The sequence below is a fragment of the Mobula birostris genome, chromosome X, assembly GCF_030028105.1.
Source record: "Mobula birostris isolate sMobBir1 chromosome X, sMobBir1.hap1, whole genome shotgun sequence".
NCBI lineage: Eukaryota > Metazoa > Chordata > Chondrichthyes > Myliobatiformes > Myliobatidae > Mobula > Mobula birostris.
In genome coordinates, this window is record NC_092402.1 from 72795984 (window position 1) to 72814918 (window position 18935).

Consider the following 18935-nt stretch of genomic DNA (forward strand, 5'->3'; position numbering starts at 1 on the left):
AGGCGAGTGGAATGGAGCTAGGAGATAGCATTGTTTTGTTAGGGGGGAAAAGAGGGAGAGTGGCTGTTAGAAAATTGTTGCTGGAGAGTGGCAAGCAGGAACACAAATGACTACTAGTCTAGAAGCTGACAAGTAGTTGAAAATAGGAACCATTAGGGAAGAGGTGAATGGCAGGTGGTGATCATCATCTACCTTCTCCACTGCCAGGGTGAAGCCTGTTAACTAGAGGAACAGGACTCATTCTGCATAGACAGTCTGCAATCCAGTGAAATGAACCCTAAGTACTGCTGTGTTACATAACCTTCCCCTCCTTGCCCCATTTCCCTTTCCTCCTCCCTCTCTTGGTTCCATCCACCCACTACACACACCGTAGACAGTCTCCAAGGAGAAAAAACAAAAACAACAGGGAGTGTAAATTGAGCCAGAACATGTAATGGAAAGTTCTTAGACAGAACCAGACTAAAGAGTACAAGCTGCTTTTACACACACGCACTGCAAACCTCAGAAGCAAGGTTGGTGAGATGCCAGTGCAATCTGGGGCCGCTACATTGTGCTAGTAAGGTTGCTGGCCAAGGAAAGGAGTGATTTCAAAATATTCCTGGAAACAGTTTTGGAAAGAGAAAGGTTGTGAAGAAAGAAAAGGGTGTGGCAAAAACTAAGTCTCAAGTCTGGTGACCCAGGCCTGTACAAGAAAACCAGGTACGACAAGGAGAGCTATTTCAAGAGCGAAAGTACAATTCCCAGTGAGGTGTTGGGGGGGGGGGGTGACATCAGATGTACGACAACTCTGGCAGGATTTACAGGACATTACTTCCTACAAAGCAAAACCCAATAGCATGAATGGCAGCGATGATTCATTACCAGATGAAATTAACGCCTTCTATGCCCGCTTTGTAAGGGAGAATATAACTACAGCTGTTAAGATCCCTGCTGCACTGACCTGGTGACCGTGATCACTGTCTTGAAGGCTACTGTCAGACCATCTTTCAGGAGGGTGAACCCTCACGAGGCAGCAGGCGACTATGGGGTACATGGTAAGGCTCTGAAATCTTGTGCCAACCAACTGGCGGGAGTATTCAAGGACATTTTCAACCTCTCACTGCTATGGTCAGAAGTTCCCACCTACCTAAGAAGAGCAGTGTGAGCTGCCTTAATGACCATCACCCGGTAGCACTCACATCTATGGTGATGAAATGCTTTGAGAGGTTGGTCATGATCAGAATCAACTCCTGCCTCAGCAAGGACCTGGACCCAGTGCAATTTGCCTATTGCCACAATAGGTCTATGGCAGACACAAACTTCAATGGCTCTTCACACAGCCTTAGATTACCAGGACAATACAAACACCCATGTCAGGATGCTGTTTATGACTACAGCTCAGTGTATAAACACCATCATTCCCAGTCCTGATGATAAGCTACAGAACCTGGGCCTCTGAACCTCTCTCTGCAATTGGATCCTCAACTTCCTAACCAGAAGACCACAATCTGTATGGATTGGTATTAACACCATAACCGGCGCACCTCAGGGATATGTGTTCAGCCCACTGCTCTACTCTCTATATACCCATGACTGTGTGGCTAGGCATAGCTCAAGTACCATCTATAAATTTGCTGATGATACAATTGTTGGCAGAATCTCAGATGAGGGAGTACAGGAGCAAGATATACCAGCTAGTTGAGTGGTGTTGCAGCAACAACCTTGTACTCAACATTAGTAAGACAAAAGAGCTGATTGTGGACTTCAGGAAGGGCAAGAAGAGGGAGCATGAACCAACCTTCAGAGGGGTCAGAAGTGGAGTGAGCAAGTTTTTGGGTATCAAGATCTCTGAGGATCTAACTTGATCAACATATTGATGCAGATATAAAGAAGGCAAGACAGCAGCTATTTTTCATTTGGAGTTTGAAGAGATTTGGTTTGTCACCCAAGACACTTGAAAACCCTGGTGAGCATTCTGACAGGCTGCATAGGGGGAGGGGCACACTGCACAGGATCGAAAGCTTCAGAAAATTGTAAAATTAGCCAGCTCTGTCTTGGGTAGCAGCCTCTGTAGTATCCAAGACATCTTCAAGGAGTGGTGTCGCAGAAAGATGACGTCCATTATTAAGAACCCCAGCACCCAGGTCATGCCCTCTTCTCATTGTTACCATCAGGTAGGAGGTACAGAAGCCTGAAGACACACACTCAGCGATTCAGGAACTGATTCTTCCCCTCTGCCATCCGATTCCTAAATGGACATTGAACCCTTGAACACTACCTCACTTCTATTATTTCTGTTTTTAATATAACTTTAACATACTTACTGCAATTATTTTTTTCTATATCATGTATTGCATTGTACTGCTGTCACTAAGCTAACAAATTTCGCAACATATGTTGGTGATATTAAACCTGATTCTGGTTCTGAAACTGCAGTTCTAGAGAGCAAATTCTGGAACATTCAAGAGCGGAATCTGTTTAAAATAGAAATATGTGATAATATTACTAATTCTTTACTCTCTTTTGTTGTAGCTGCACTAAACTTGCAGGGAAATTACAGAGATGTGCAAAACTCATAGGAGTTGATGGTGGGGACTTCATTGGTATAAGGGGAAAGAGGAGGAAATTTCCAAAATTTATGAGAAATTTGATCAGCATTTCTGGCCCAAAAAGGTAGCATTAACCATAACACTTTGTTTTATTTTATTTCCTTTTAGAACAGAGATGAGAAGGAATTTCTTGAGCCAGAGTGTGGTGAATCTATGGAATTCTTTGCCAAATCTTTATGTATATTTAAGGCAGAGTTTGATAGATTCTTGATTGGTCAGAGCACAAAGGGATACAGTGAGAAGGTAAGATATTGGGGCTGAAAGAAAAATTGAATCAGCCATGATGAAATGGCTGAACTGACTCAATGGGCCAAATGGCCTAATTCTGCTCCTATATCTTATGGTCTTATTTAAAGGTACAGCATGGTAGCAGGCTTTTCTGCCCAACAAGCACGTGCTGCTCCAAATTCACCCATTTGACCAATTAACCCACTAACCATTACTTCTTTGGAATGTGGGAGGAAACCGGAACACTTGGAGAAAACCCACTCAGTCACAGGGAGAACTTACAAAACTTCTTACAGGCAGCAACGGGAAATGAACTTGGGTCACTGGTGCCGTAATAGTGTTACACTACAGCGCTGCCCCAACTCCTTCTTGAAGTTCTCCTAGTGACAGAGTAAACAATCCTCCCAATGTTATTGCCTACTCCCTTCAGAATAATTCACCTGTGACTTCTCATCAGCAATCATCTGTTTCTCATTGTCTAACCAATTCAAACATTTAATTTTATTTCAGATTTATAGCATCTATAGTGTTTTACTACATGTAAGAAAGCTTTTACTGACTGTAGCTGATTAAGTACTCAGTGTGGTCATAACCAGTAATCTTTGCCTTGATCTAGGTCATGTTGCATAGCTAAAAATGGAAAGGTACAAGAATGACAGAAAGAGATAGAAGAACCAAGCAACACTGACACACTTCAATATTTTTATTAAGAAAAAGTTAACATCTTATATATATTCCATTATAAACAAACATTCTACAGTTCTAAGAAAGCACTCAGCTATGCATTCAATAATTAATGGAAACTGCACAAAAAAACAATAAATACTAGAAGTGCCATTTACAGCATACAGAAGTGGACATACGGAAATTTGAAGATATTTTAAATTAAAGATGAATCTTCATTGCAAGATGGATTATATATCCAGCTATAAACACAATGGCCTTAAAATTCCATCTAGGGAATCAGCTGCAAGTGTTGGATCAAAATTCACATCCTCAAATGGCAGAAAGCAATTCCATACAAACATGTCCAGCTTGCATCAAGGGCATACTGTTTAATGAGATTAAAACACGAAGAATTTAAAATAAAACACACCCACACACAAGGATTCCTGCCTGTCTGATGTATACATCTGAATCAACTAAAAAAACAGGCAGCAGCTAAGCTCAACCAGCCGCAACACATTAAAATGGAGGGACCTTGAGTTACATAACACCTAACTTTCTGCCAAGTGAAAGAGGAGGAAAGGTGTGGACTAGAGGCGATGGACAGGTTGTAACAGTGCAGTAACAGTGACACGAGAAAGGCTTTAATTTAGAAATAGTATAGGTAAGTGGGAGAGCCCAGGCTTGCAGAAGGCTGCCTGATTGAGTGCTGTCAATAAGACTGCAGATCCCCAACTCTCAAGGTGAGACAGCACAAGCAGATCACCTGCCTGAAGCCAAGTACACATACAACCTCCTGCAAACAAATGCCCCCACCAACCACTGGATGAGGAAATGGTGGCAGCCTTCACTAACCATCCTCTCCAACAAATACCTGCTTTGCCCCTCACATACACAACATGCATTAATACTTCAAATATCTCAATGCACACTAGAAATACTGTCAATATAGGAAAACCCAGGTGTGCTATACAAGTCTGAAATCTAAATGGCACAAATGAATAGATACAACTGATAAATAAAATAGCTTCATATGGAGGACTCAATTCAGGTTAAAATACAGATAATGCCATTGTTAAATCTATCTGAGCAGACTGCCAACAATACACATTAATAGCACAATAGCGTAAAGGTGGGTCCTGCCAGTGAAAGGGTTCATTAACTGGTGTCTTTAGAGTGTCAGAACTGAGCACATTTTACATAGAACAACTATCTAGATCCAGAGTTAATTGCTGGACAATAAAGGTCTTCTTAGCTCCACTATTGGTTCACAGCATCCTTGTACCTGTTAAGACTCATGTCAGGAGAGCTTCATACAGCACAAGAATTTACCTAGCACACATCCATTAGCTGCACTTGAGCCCCAAAGAGAGAACTAGCAAGCTGAGTGCAAAAGGTGCCAAACTTAAATCAATCTTGCCAACACAGCAACCTTCTCTTTACCTCCCATCAGGAACATTCTTTTGAGTTGGCCTTGTTCCCTACTTAGCTAACTTTTCAGGAATTAAAAGTAAACAACTAAAATAAATATTTAGCCAACGCCATTGCTCGACCCCAGGGAGGTGATAATAGCCAGGGAGGTGATAAAAACAGAATTTGCTCAGATCGCTTTACACTGAGTAACCCCAGCTTCTGAAATCACATACAAGAGATGAGCCCAGCCACCTGTTGTTCTTTAACTGGTCTTAGATGAAGAACCAGATGGCTTGAGGTATTCCACAATTGAGTAACTGCATCCAGAACTAAATGTTCCACTCAGAAACCAAACCTTTCACTTCCCTGCATTTAAAGAGCACCCCTGCTATATTAAAATGAGCAGCCTACAGGAGAAATCTCATAGTAACCAATCATTGCCTTTCATACCTCAGGTCAGAAACTTGGGGCAAAACAAGTACTCACATTCGGCAGACGCAGCCTGGGTCTGTAAGAAAGACTTCAGAAAAGAATAAGCCCACTAGTAAAACAATGAACAAGCTACACTTATGCAATTCTGCTTGTGATGCTCATCCAAAATTGCAACTGCTCTGTAAAGTTATACAAACATGGCTCACAATGACAAACTAGGAAGTAAAAGTGGATTGAGTACTATTGTAGCTCCTGGTATACAGACACAAACAGGAACGTAACAAAACCAAAAGGAATAGACATAAGGCTTTCTATCAATGGGGTTTAGACTCAAACTGATGCACAAACACATCAGTAAATGTGTGAAGGCGGAGAATGAAAAATATTACAGCAACATAGAACAGTTTTCATTAAATAAACCCAGCAAATCAATAGCATGGGTTCGACTGAAAGTAGCTTAAAGGATTTATGGAAAATCCTTCTATTATGCTTTGAAAGTCACTGAAGATTTAAAATGAGTATACCCATGCAGGTAGGAACACAATCTTTCACATAATTAGATTTCTTTGCAATTACCTAGCATTGTGCTAACACAAATGATGGCCAAGCATGGAAACCACAAGTCATAGGGCTTCATGCAGCAATGGTTAACATTGTCAACAACTACTGGTCTGAAACAATATCTAAACTGCCAGAACCCCATTCAAAGCTATTAGCATCTTGGCAGCACAGCTAAGGGAACTGCTACATTTCGGATCCAGGTTTGATCCTAAACTTTGATGCTGTTTGTATGAAGTTTGCATGTTTTGCCAGTAGCCATCTGGATTTCATCCCACATCCCTCAAAGCTAGAGCTGCCCACTGTAAATTGCCCCAACTCCTTCCTAACCAATTTCCCTCCTTATTCAAGTCAGTGATACGCTCTTCAGCTGTCATCTATCCAAATGAAAGCAGCACAAACTGAAGATCTCACCTGACTACTAAGTCTTCATAAGCAAAGATTTTACCCAATTGAGTCTAAGGAAAAGGGTTCTTTCGTTTCAAAAAGCCAAATTTTATTCAAAGTAGTTAGCTTTTTGTCATAAGCAGACATGAACTGATTTATTCTCATGTGCTACCAGGGAAAGATGTGTATATTTGCAAGTTAGAGGAAAATAGCCTTGAAGTCAAAGAGCCTGTAAAGGGATGCCACATACTACCTTATAACTGCAGGGACTCAGGTGCTGTCTGCATGGAGTTCACACTCCTCCTCCCCCCAACTGCTCTGGCTTCCTCCCATATTGCAAAGTGTGCAGGTTGGTAGTTTAAATGGCCACTATTGTCAAACTCTGGTGTGTAAGTTAGAGATGGGGAGGGCAGAGGAGAGAAGAGAAGAATACAAATCAGAGAATTTCATTACTCCACTAATTTTCCTCTGAGCCAGCATAGGATCAAGTGTCTGTATGGCCTCATGCACACAATAAAAATATAAAATTATGTACACCTTTACCAGGAAGGGCATCTTTTGTCATCACCAGGCAATTTTAAAAGGTCTCAAGACTGAGAAGGTTGACAAAATCTCACAGGTGTGTGCTTTTACTGTAGGTGAGAGGCCAGAGAAACCAGAGAGACAGAATGATATAACAAACCAAAGAAAGTGGGCCAAAAATTTTCAATAGATAGTCAACCAAAGTTTGAAGGGGGAATACTGCTCACACTGAAGATTCAAAACTTTAGTTATACAAATTTAACTGCAGGAACTGGACCATTCACTGCTAAAACATCTTGTGTTTATCATGTTAATCTGTGTATTACTGCCAAAAATAAAAACTGGAAATTCTGGAAATATTCAATAAGTCCGGCAGCATCTGTGGAATGAGAACAAAGTTAGTATTTCAGGTCTTTCCAGGGATGCTGAGGTTTCTGATATTTTCTGGTTTTATTTCTGATCTTCTGTTTCTGCAGTTTCATTGATTGCGAAGTACCTTCGCGAGGAATGGATTTGTACTTTAGCACCTTCACCTTTAGATGGCAACAAATCCATCCAACTCATGAGTTGGAAACCTGACTATATTTAAGCAGGATCCAGCTGGCTTCTTACACACATTTTACAGAAAAATCTGTCAGTTTTTCAGCAGTCAGGAAACAGAAACTGAAAAATGGAAAAGGTCTGGATTGGCAGAGCACAAGTAGTGGTTTTACCCAGCTCACGTAAACTGCAGTTATTAAAATATAATATAATCTGGGAGAAGGTCATATCTGAAGTTTAGTTTGGATTTCACTGTTCAGCACCTACTAAGCATACAGACCACAGAACATCAACTATTAAAATGGCATCCTAACTCTCCCCCCAACTCTAATTTTCCTACAGCCATAACAAATGCAAATTAGTGAATGAGGGTCTGGAATGCAACGAACAATGAGAAACAGCTAAAGGATAGGAGAACCTGAAATATCCAAAAGATGCAGGCAGGGTAGTTCAATTCAGTTAGAAAAGATACAATTCTGTTAGCTGTACTGAGTAGGGAAAACTAAGATAGCTTCAGCAAAAACACTTAAGACAATAAATACATTTAATGCAAGCTATCTGCAGTGCCAATGCACAATAGAAAATTTTACTCAAGACGTTAGTATGAAGTAAAATACTCTACAAAATTTCAATTTATCAATTGATTTACTCCACCAGTGATAGAACAGCACCTAGTTTAATGCAGTGCTTTAAAGCAACTTATTTGCACCCACCTAAGTTTTGGAGTGCCAGACCTTCAACATTTACTATACCCCAATGTAGAAGTTAGAGTTTCAAATTTTGTTTTCAAATTACTCTACCTCAGTGATAGCCTGCTTAGTGTTACCCTGCAGAGCACTGATTTGATCCAGCATAATTGGTCCTGGAGTCTAAATATTCACAGCTACACATTCCTGCACAATGCTATACTAATTATCTGATGCTTTTGATTCATGTGGCTCAGTTTGATTCAGGCAACATGCAGCTGGCTGGGGGAGCGCTGAGATGCAAGGCTCAGAGCTGCACAGACCCACACAGTGCAGTCATGGCAGGGGAATAGATATAAATGTTGACAGATCACTTGAATCTGATGGTATTTTTTGTCACACCCCTCTGTATGCGGTGGAAGCTGCCAGCTACTCCCCACTTTTGCTTGGCTGCACGGCCTTCCCCAGGTTTAGAAATATAGCAGTGTCCAGTCCACAGTGATGGCCGGCCAGACATTACTCTGGCCTGAGTACACCCAAACCACACATCTCAGGTCTGAGCAACAACACTGTTTGCGCCACCTGCCCAACAGTATCCCTCACAGACAGCCTCAGTGACTCACTGCACATGAAGCTGTGTAGTGATGAGTCCCACATTGCTGTGGGAACGATAAAAGGGCTGAGCTCTCAACATAACTTGCAGAACAGAACAAAGTCAGGAGAGCAGGGATTTGCCCTCTAACATTTCTATATACATGATTCTATAATAATCCCTTTTAGCGATGTATTTTTTTAGTATTCTTGATCCTGAAAAAAAAGCACAAGGCAGCAGTGTACTAATGCTCTGAACACCATCTCTCGTTCTGATAAAAGAAACCTATTACACTTTGTAGAGGTACCTAGCACTTAGGACCAAATCCTATTACAATACAAACAGAATGCAGTATGCCCTTCTCTGCTTAAAAAAAAAACCTACATTCCCCTAATACATTAAATAGATAGAGCTGGGGCTAAACATGCACTGAATAAAAAATGCTTGAGAATGAGCTGTTTCTTGCCACCCCTTACAAACTGTTCTACTGTTCTGTGAATGTAGGGCGTCTTGTCTTGGTCAACAACTGAAGCTGTTTAACTCTGCCACACAGTACAAGCAAAATCACTCCTAACCCGCGCCCCCCCCCCCTTACTCATGCAGATTCATCTGCAGAACAGGCTGGGATACTGCATATAGCACACTGCAAACAAAAATTTAAAATCCGCAACTTGCTGCTGCTGGAAGACTAAAAACCCCACAAATACAAGTCACATTCCAAGTGATAACATCAGGCCAAATATATATTAGATTTGACAATAGAAAAAGCATCACCTGGATTGGGTGCCATACTGTTAAAATGCACAATCATAGCCACATAGCAACAAATCTCAGTGCAGCTGAGAAGACTTATTGCTATTCAATTGTACTTCATCGCAGTGCATCTCGTTAGTTTATCTTTTCCATCAACATTTTCATTGGTGTGAGGTGGAAAGAGAAAAGACAGCATTTGTTCAAGGAATAACATTTGGACTTACTGAGCAATGGGCAGGTTCAAGGGGCTGTTGAATACACCCCTGAATGATTACCTCTCACCAAAGGCACAACATTAAGGAGTGACTAACCAAGATGCCCTTTTAACCACCACGCCCCTTCTATTCCCCAAATATGAAGGTCAAGTAAAACCACTGGCATCTTGATGATGGGCAAGAAAGGGAAATGCGATGCATTCAGAAAGCATGACTTCAGCAAGACTCTTAGTTGTGCTGCACTGATAAAACTTCACTTAACTATCCAGTTAGACTGGAATTACACACTTCAAATTCAGCCTGTTTATATTAGAAGGCAAACAAAAAGTCAACAATCACAACAAATTCCAAAAGTTTGTACACAGGGTGTCTCTCAAAATCTATTCATGGTTTATTAATCTTGCCATAGAATTGGCAGGGGCCTAGTGAATGAGACAAAAAAAAACAATTTCATGTTTGACTAAACAGTTGAAAACATTTGCCTCACTGCAACCAAATTAAAATGATAACCCAATATACAAGCGGGGCTAGTGCCAGTCATTGTAACGTATCTACTTTACTGCACCATACTTTCACAATGTCGTGCTGCCCACTTCAAGGGCAAGAACAATATCTCATTTGCATTGCAAACCCTATGTTATCATCGGGGCCTGCCTTGGAGAAAACAAACCCACTGAAAGAATAATGGTATTCTGCAGACATTTGTTCTATTTCTACAAATGAGGGCTAAATGAAAGGGTGTTCTCAAAACCATCTTTCGGCAAAATCCTCACCTAGATACTCCAGGAGGTGCTTCACTCCAATCTGAAAACTTCACTATGGACAAATATCACAGCCTTCAAGCTGCCAAATTATTTCCCTATTAGAATCTATCCTTTCAGATACTATAGTCTTTCAAATCAAGAGAAAACCATTCGTACAAGCCCAACATGGAATTTAAGTCACCTGACAGAGGATTAGGGAACAGGACTTCTTCTGAAACTAGTTACCCCAGATTCAGCTACTCCAATCATAAAAATATGGTAAAGTGTTATTTACAGTGACATTTTAAAAAAAGATTCCTACTGTTGTACACTACCAGAGGGTTAGCTGATTAAAAGTGTCCTTTCTTAACTGGCTTAGGTATTTACTTTAAGGGGAGGATAGATCAGGGATCCGAATTGTTAATTTAAATCCAGAAAGGGCCAATTGCACTCAGAATATAATAACAACACTGAAAATTTGCAAAATCATTCTCAACTTGAACTCATTCACCATCAATATCAATCACACACAACAGCCCCCATTTCCCATCCCTTGGCTAGTGTCAGTTGTTAAAACTAAACCCGCAGGATCTCAAGACAGTTATTATAGCAAATGGCTATCCAGTCAGGCTGGGTGGATGCCCACTGGACATTGTTGATTTCTCCTTCTGCTGTGTATGCCAAGATGGGGTCTTCAATGGCACGTGGCATCTGCTGGATGTCCCAAATAAGTGCCTGGTGGTCATCCGCTTGAAACAAAAGTATTGATTTAGTTAAAAAAAAAACAGCATCAATCTTCAACAATGTTAATATTGAAAGCAAAAACAATCCTCTATTAAAATACTTATGAATACCCTTCAAAATTTTGCAGCTTTCCTATGGCGCCTGGCTAAATCCTACATAGTGTAGAACATTTACTGTTTCCAACACAAGAACTCAAAGGCAAAATTAAACATAAAAGAGAACTCTCTCCTCGCACCCAAACAATTATTATGACACAGGAATGAACTGTAGCCAAGCAGAATCTGGGGAAATCCCTGCAGGGAGATCTAGCATTGCAGGCCATGACAGTGAGCTATGTCTCATAGCAGGCACGAGTCTTCACAAAATGAGGATCTTCCAGTCAGTGAAGGTGAGACAGGGCAACCCCCACCCCATTCCAGAGATAAGGAAACAATAAACTCCAGAGGTTCAAATTCAAGCCATGACAATCTATCTGATCCGCCAAGGATCACTCGATTTGTGTGCATATAGTATTTCTATTCAGTGGTCAATTTTGCTGAGTTAATATTGTAAAAACTGGCAGAGGAGGAGAAATGATAAGAAATCTTAAACCATAGATAATTCAGGGTTATGAATAGACACCTTGCAAGAGACTGAAGAAAAAAAAAGATCAGTTGTGAAATTTAACTTGAAATATTTAGAAATATATTATGATAACTTTATGGCCAAGGGTTAGAAACAAAATTAAAACACAGCAAATTGGACAGATATATACATTAAGGTCAGTTGAAAACATGAAAACAGCAGACATTTCACAGACATGAGGCTTGGTGTCTTCCAAAGAACGCAGGTCTTCAATAAATATCTTGGAAGTGCAAAGTGCAACATCAATGGATGTAGATGGCACCAGAAGCATATTTAATTGAGAGAAGGATTAATTAACTCAAAGCAGACTGGTCAGTTGGTCAGTACATTAGGACAGGTAAAATGTTAGGAAAAGGAAAAATATGAAAAACCTCAAAGCAATAGAAAAACAGAGAATAAAGGCTCAGATACAAAGTTAAGAAAGCAAGTAAAATAAGATAGAATCTAGATTTTATGGAATGGATGCAAAAACTAAGTTATTGTTAAAATCCAGAATCTGCAGCTTACTTTATAACATTCTTATAACAAGCCTGCGGATCATTGGCTAAGCCAGTACCCAGTTCAGGACAGACTATTTTAGAACCAATGTTAAGACAAGAATGGAGTTGGGAGGATAAATTAACACTTTTCCAGAGAAATTAAAAAAATAGTTGAAGTGACAACCAAAATTTTAAACAGTGGAACAGTAAAGGTGAATATGGAAATCTATGCATGCCCTCAAAATAAAAATAAGATTTTAAATGACCAGGATAGGAATAATTCGTTTCCAAGGAAAGGTATTACAGGACATCTAGCACCAAAAGCACAAAGGCAGTACTTACCTGCAGTGCAGATGTGACATGATGAGTGTGGAGCCCAGGCAATGCCATTCACGCATGCTCGGTGATTGTTTAGCCGGGCCACGGGTGTACAGGGCACACGGACATCAAGAATCACCACCTGAAAATGAGTAGAAGCTTTTGGATTAACAGACTCAGATGAAAATCTGCTACAGCAAAACAAGAGTAAAGCAGTGTTACCTAACAATTTACATTTCACTGGACTGCCAGAGTAATTTGAATGCAGAAGTGATCCCTTATTTCATTCCCATCTTTAACCATGATAAAAAGAACAAATCTTCAGATGGAAAATGTCAGAAGCTAAACTGCCAGTCACATCATAGGGTTTGTCTTTCTGTATTTGGCTACAGCCAAGTTGATAGGGCATAGCCAGAGGGGAAAAGTTGCATTACAGCTGTGCACCTGTTACCTATGCACAGCACATTCAGTTATTGCAGATGTATCCACAATTTCTGGGCAACTGAGCATGTCCACCTTCCAAATACACCTCTGATTTGTTGGAGAAGCAGAGAAAAAAGACTGGATCATTCTGCAAACAACTTTCACACAATGAATAGAATTCAGGTTGAATTTTAAAAAAACTAAATAGGTTTGGTGAAGTCTACAATGAGCTCCCAATAACCATTTTCAAAGAACTAAAATAAACCATGCAAACACAAGTAATTCTGTAAAAATAACCAGTTATCCGTAACACCATAAAGACACAGGAGCAGAATTAGGCCATTTGGCACATAGAATCTGCTCCATCATTTCATCATGGCTGATCCAATTCCCTCTCAACCCCATTCTTCTGCCTTCATGCCCTGACTTATCAAGAATCTTATCAACCTCTCCCTTAAATACACCCAATCATCTGGCCTCCACAGCTGTCTATTGCAATGAATTTTATGTTTTCTATATTGTTTTCACTCGTTCTTTCTTGTTGTTTACACGATTTGTTTTTGCGCGTGGGGGCACTGATATTCTTGTTGCTGTTTGCGCAATTTGTTTTTTTGCGCATGCTGGGTCGATGTTTTTGTTGCCGTTTGTGCAATTTGGTTTTTTTTGCGCACGGGGGTTGATGTTCTTGCTGCCGTTTGTGCAATTTTTTTGCGCATGGAGCGATGTTCTTGTTGCCCTTTGTGCCACTTGTTTTTTGCACACGGGGGGGCTTTGATGTTTTGGTTTGAACGACTTTCATAGTTTTCTTTGTTTTGAGGTTGTCTGGAAAAGATGAATCCCAGTTGCATACTGCATGCATGTTTTAATAAGTATGCTTTGAATTCCAGATTCACCCCCTCTGGCGAAAGAAATTCCTCATTTCAGTTCTAAATGGACATCCCTCTATTCTGAGGTGTGCCCTCTGGTCCTAGACTCCCCACTGTAGAAAACATCCTCTCCACATCCACTCTATCTAGGTCTTTCACCAGTCAGTAGGTTTGAATGAGATCCTTCCTCATTCTTCTCAATTCCAGCAAATACCGGCCCACAGCAATCAAACACTCCTCATATAATAAGCCTTTCATTCTCAGAACTATTTCGTGAAGCTCCTTTGAACTCTCTCCAATGTCAGTACATCCTTTTAGATAAGGGGCCCAAAACTGCTCACTATACACCAAGTAAGGCCTCACCACTACCTTATAAATCTTCAGCATCACATCCTTGTTTTTATATTCTAGTCCTCTCGAAACAAATGCTAACATTGCATTTGGCTTCCTCACCTGCAAATTAATGTTAGGGAGTCCTGCATGAGGACTCCCAAGCCCTTTTACACCTCAGATTTATGAATTTTCTCCCCATTTAGAAAGTAGTCTACACCTTTATTCTTCCTATCAGAGTGCATGACCATAGTCCAACTGCAGCCTCCCTGCTTTCTCACCACTACATGCCCCGCCACCTACCTTTCGTATCGTCTGCAAATTTGTCCATACAACATAAAAAGCAGTCCCCGGAACACCACCAGTCACCAATCAGAAAAGGTTCCTTTATTCCCACTCTGACTCCTGCCAATTAGCCAGTGCTGGGGGGTTGTGGGGAAGATATCTCAGAGTAAAACTGAGATGACTGCTGTAAAGTTTATCTGACCGATGATTGAATAGGAGCAGTTAAAGCAGGGGTTGCCAAACTTCTTTATGCCTTGGAACAATGCTATTAAGCAAGGTTGGGAACTCCTGAATTAGAGAGTGAGACAAAGTCAAAATCAAATTTATTGTCATGTGCACAAGTACATGTTGGAAGGTGCAAAGAAAAACTTACTTGCAGCAGTTTCACATATCATCAGATAAGCAGCGCTCATGAGTTGCAAAATGAAGAGAAAGTTTAGCCCAGCATATCAAGCATGTCCCCCAGAGAGGAAAAACAACTGAGCTAACAGACAGATGATTGACAGGAAGCTGCAAAGTGTCTAAACAGAAAATGAGGCACTGTTCATCAAGCTACTTTTAGGACTCACTGTGATGGTAATAAGAGTCAACAGACCAATGGGCCAGAATGGGACTGGATAAGGAATTAAAATGACAGGCAACAGGAAGCTCAGGGTTGCCACCTGCTCTCACACACAGAAAAAGGATAGTTTCCACTGGTCCTCAAGCTCTACCCCAACAGCCTCGACATTGATAGGATCTGTAATTTTTGCCACCTTCAAAGAAATCCCACCATCACACACATCTTCCCCTCCCCTACCCTTCGTGTAGGGACTGTTCCCTTCATGACTCCCTGATCCACACTTTTGTTTGCACCAACCATATTCCTTCCAAGGGCACTTTCCATTGCAACTGCAGATGATACAACACTTGTCCTTTCACCTATTCCATTTCCACCAACCAGGGGACCAGTCTTTCCAGTTGAAGCAGGAATGACACCAAACTTCTTGCTGTCTGCCATTTTAATTTCCATCTCTAACTCAGGGGTTCCCAACCTGGAGTCCACAGGCCCCTTAATGGTGTTAGTCTATGGTATAAAAAAGGTTGGGAATCCTTGCTCTAACTGCTCGCGTTCACTTAGCAACCGGATAACCTTACTAATCCTGTCCCAGTGCAGCCCAAATATTAACAAACACTCCTCCACACGTCTCCCCCAATCTACATGCTACTCAATCTAGACTTTCTCTAGTAAATCGTTTGTTGGACCAGATAACTTTGTTTGCAGCTTTTTCACATGTTATCCTATCAGGGAACCCCAATCCACCCTCTACAAACTTCTTGTTCTTCCAACCTGAAACATTACTTGTTGTACATTTCCAACGTCCAGTTTTTAAAATTTCACCCATTCAACTAATTATGACATAACATACAAGCTCAGCCTAGTATTCTGTACAATTTCTAACTGAGTTCATTGGATAGCTATTGCAGTAATACTTCTGTCTGACTTTTCACCTGCTCACCCATACCCATCAACTCACTGCTCACTGACACTTAGGGACTGTCCTGGTCTGTAGAATGCAGTCCTGCAGTGGTGAAATTTTCTTGCTCATCAAGGAGACCTTGTACATACTACTACACCACTTATGCATGGAGGCTTTCTTTAATGCTTACCTCCATGCCATCCATTGCCATAGTGGCCAGATAATTGGGATCTTGCTTGTTCCAGCACAGTCGAAGTAATGGATGGTGCTGGGGATCTTCGTAGATGATGGTGCTGTGTTCCAGGTGTCTAAGGTCAAACATACGCACTGAACCATCTGCACCCACGGAAGCAAACATGTCCCTACCACCTCCTGCCCTACTGAATGCAATATCGTACACCTGCAAGTCGGGGGAAAAACAAAATGCAGTTTAGTAGCCTAATCACCAGTTTCATTTGTGGAAGAGGCAATGCAGCTTTGTAAATTAAGAAAAATTGGTTTAAAACAAAGTCAAGAAAAGCCTTGCTTCAATTCTCAAGCCCAGTGATCTCACTCAGCTGCATTAAAACGCTAGTTAACCTTAAGATAATTTAGGGTGGACGAAAGAAAGCAAAGGTGCACTTATTATTCTCAAGCAAACCCCAATGGTAAGACTTGTGGGACACCACTGGACATTTGACATGACAAATTAGCCTGTCCACATTAATAGGTCAAAATAATTAGTAAAGGATGATGATACAAAAGACTGACCAAACTACAGTAATGTATTAAACTAAATCTGCCTACACAAAAGAAATCTGGATTTTTGAATAGAACTGGGGGTTTTGGCTGGGATTATGAAACTCCAGCTTCCTTGGCTGACAGCTTCTATTGATTATTGCAAAACCATGGCAGAACATTATGAATCAATGTTTTCAAATATGCTAGTAAAGTCACACAATTAATATCCATTCAGATATTACATCGGTAAAGGAGTCTTCTACATTTGGCTGGCGTTTCCCTCTCTGAAGCATGGGAGGAAGTAAGGTGACCTTATAGAGGTATATAAAATCATGAGGGGCACTGAGTAGGGGAGTCTGAAAGTAGGTACGTGGAATGAGCTGAGGGAGGGAACTGGCAGATTCAGGCACAATTACAATGTTTAAGAAATTTGGACAGTTCACAGATATGGTAAACTCAGGTAAATGGGACTAACGTGGAAGAGTTGGGCCAAATGGCCTATAACTATGACGTGACCAAATCTCCCACTCTCTATTCCTCCCCAAATAGGAATGAAAAGTGACCTTCCTGCAGTGCAAGAATGAGCACTTGTCTATTCACCTCTAGAAATTGGGTTTAAATGCCTGTTAAACTGAAGGGCCCCAAGTGATCAAGTTTAGGCAGAGCAGAAAGAACTCCATATTAATAAGGCTATAGCTAACCGAGAAATGGTAGATGCAGGCTGGCATAAAGTGTTCTGTTGGCTTGCATCATTAGTCTTTATAGGCACAAACCACAGAAAACCAAAAGTGGGAGAAAATATTGTTCACTTGTTTGCCAGTCAATGTAGATATTACTTTCTCATTACTTATTTCAAATCTCTTTTCTCATACATGCCAACACCAAAAGCTATTTCAGAAGCATTTTAGAGGCATTGAAAAATAACTAAAATTAACTGGCTCACATTCAAGAGATAGAGCAGCCACCTCTCATGCTATACTGCAGGATTTTGCATTATTCTATACTAATCTTCCCCCGTCTACATAAATAGTGGAATTTCATGCTGCAAAGAACACTAACTTATTGGTTTTAGACATTAGCCATATTTGCACTGATGAATTTTTGAACTCCAGAGGTACGGGGAAAATAAAGTATAAAAATTAAACCCAATTATTGTAGTGCTCATTTGTAATATTACTGTTAATGTTAAGTCATGTAGATTAAAACTTGTAGGATGTTTGGCGATTGTAGAACTATCACTGAAAATGGTTACTATAAGCAAACTGTAATAACCACTGTAAAATTATATAATCGGTAGAACAGTAATTGTTATGAGTGACTCAACCCCCAATATCACAGCACTCAGTATTACAGGAGCACAAAACAGTGCTACCAGCAATAATAACTTTCAGCCTACAAGTGCACCTACTTTGTTTTGTGCAAGCAGCCTCATTATTCTCAAGCCTCCCATGTGGTAAAAGAAAATCAATGTAAACATTTAATTGCTAGGTCCTCATTATGATCATCTAACTTAGCAGAAATGTGGAATTACAATAGGCCCTGTGCTCAACACTTATCTGTTGAACTAAGCATGGATGGACATTGAGACCTCATTACCTCCTTATCATGAGCAATGAGCTGTGTTTTCACATGACCAGAAACTAGATTGACTCGGCCAAGCACCTGACCAGTCTCCAGGCCCCAAATTGTACAAGTGGTGTCAATGCTGGAAGTACCTGCGGAGAAAATAAGCCATTAGTTGGAACATTATTTAGGGCAGCCACAGTAGCGTAGCAGCTAGCGCAACACTTTACAGCACCAGCAATCACCATACTGGGTTCAATTCCTGCTACTGTCTGTAAGGAGTTTGCACGTTCTCCCCATGACCACGTGGGTTTCCTCCGGGGTCCACATTCCAAAGACGTATGGCTAGGGTTAGCGAGCTGTAGGCATGCTATGTTGGCGTTGGAAGTGTGGCAACACTTGCAGGCTGCCCCCAGCACAATCTTCAGACTGGTGTTGGTTGCTGATGTAAAGATGCATTTCACTGTATGCTTTGATGTATATGTGACAAATAAAACTAATCTTTAATCTCTTAACAAGCTCTGAATATGGTTTTTGAGAGATGCTTACATTTTTGGAAAATTGTTTAATCCCTTTAGCTCAAGAAACATTAAATTTTCTCAGAAAACTTACAACTTTTTGCATCAAATAATTCAACACAAAACAGTCTCTGCATTTCATTCAACAGAATTAGTTTTTTCATACTCCCCTATGATTTGATAATGAATTATTTTGCTGGATTACTTTGTCAATTCCCTTTACAATCTTAGAAACTTTAATTAGATTGCTCTAGAACCTCCAATTGGAAATGAGAAAAATCT

General features: G+C 40.6%; 1 protein-coding gene across 1 annotated transcript in view; it reads right to left on the minus strand.

Annotated features, from left to right (window-relative positions):
- Window positions 1-3510: 3510 nt before the first annotated feature.
- dcaf7 (ddb1 and cul4 associated factor 7) overlaps window positions 3511-18935 on the minus strand; it is a 34732-nt gene continuing 19307 nt past the window's right edge. The window contains exons 3-6 of the mRNA XM_072248615.1: window positions 18169-18287; window positions 16043-16252; window positions 12513-12630; window positions 3511-11072 (exon numbers count right to left, since the gene is read on the minus strand). Coding sequence (XP_072104716.1) covers window positions 10900-11072; window positions 12513-12630; window positions 16043-16252; window positions 18169-18287 — 620 coding nt within the window. The 3' untranslated portion in view covers window positions 3511-10899. The remainder of the gene's footprint in view (window positions 11073-12512; window positions 12631-16042; window positions 16253-18168; window positions 18288-18935) is intronic.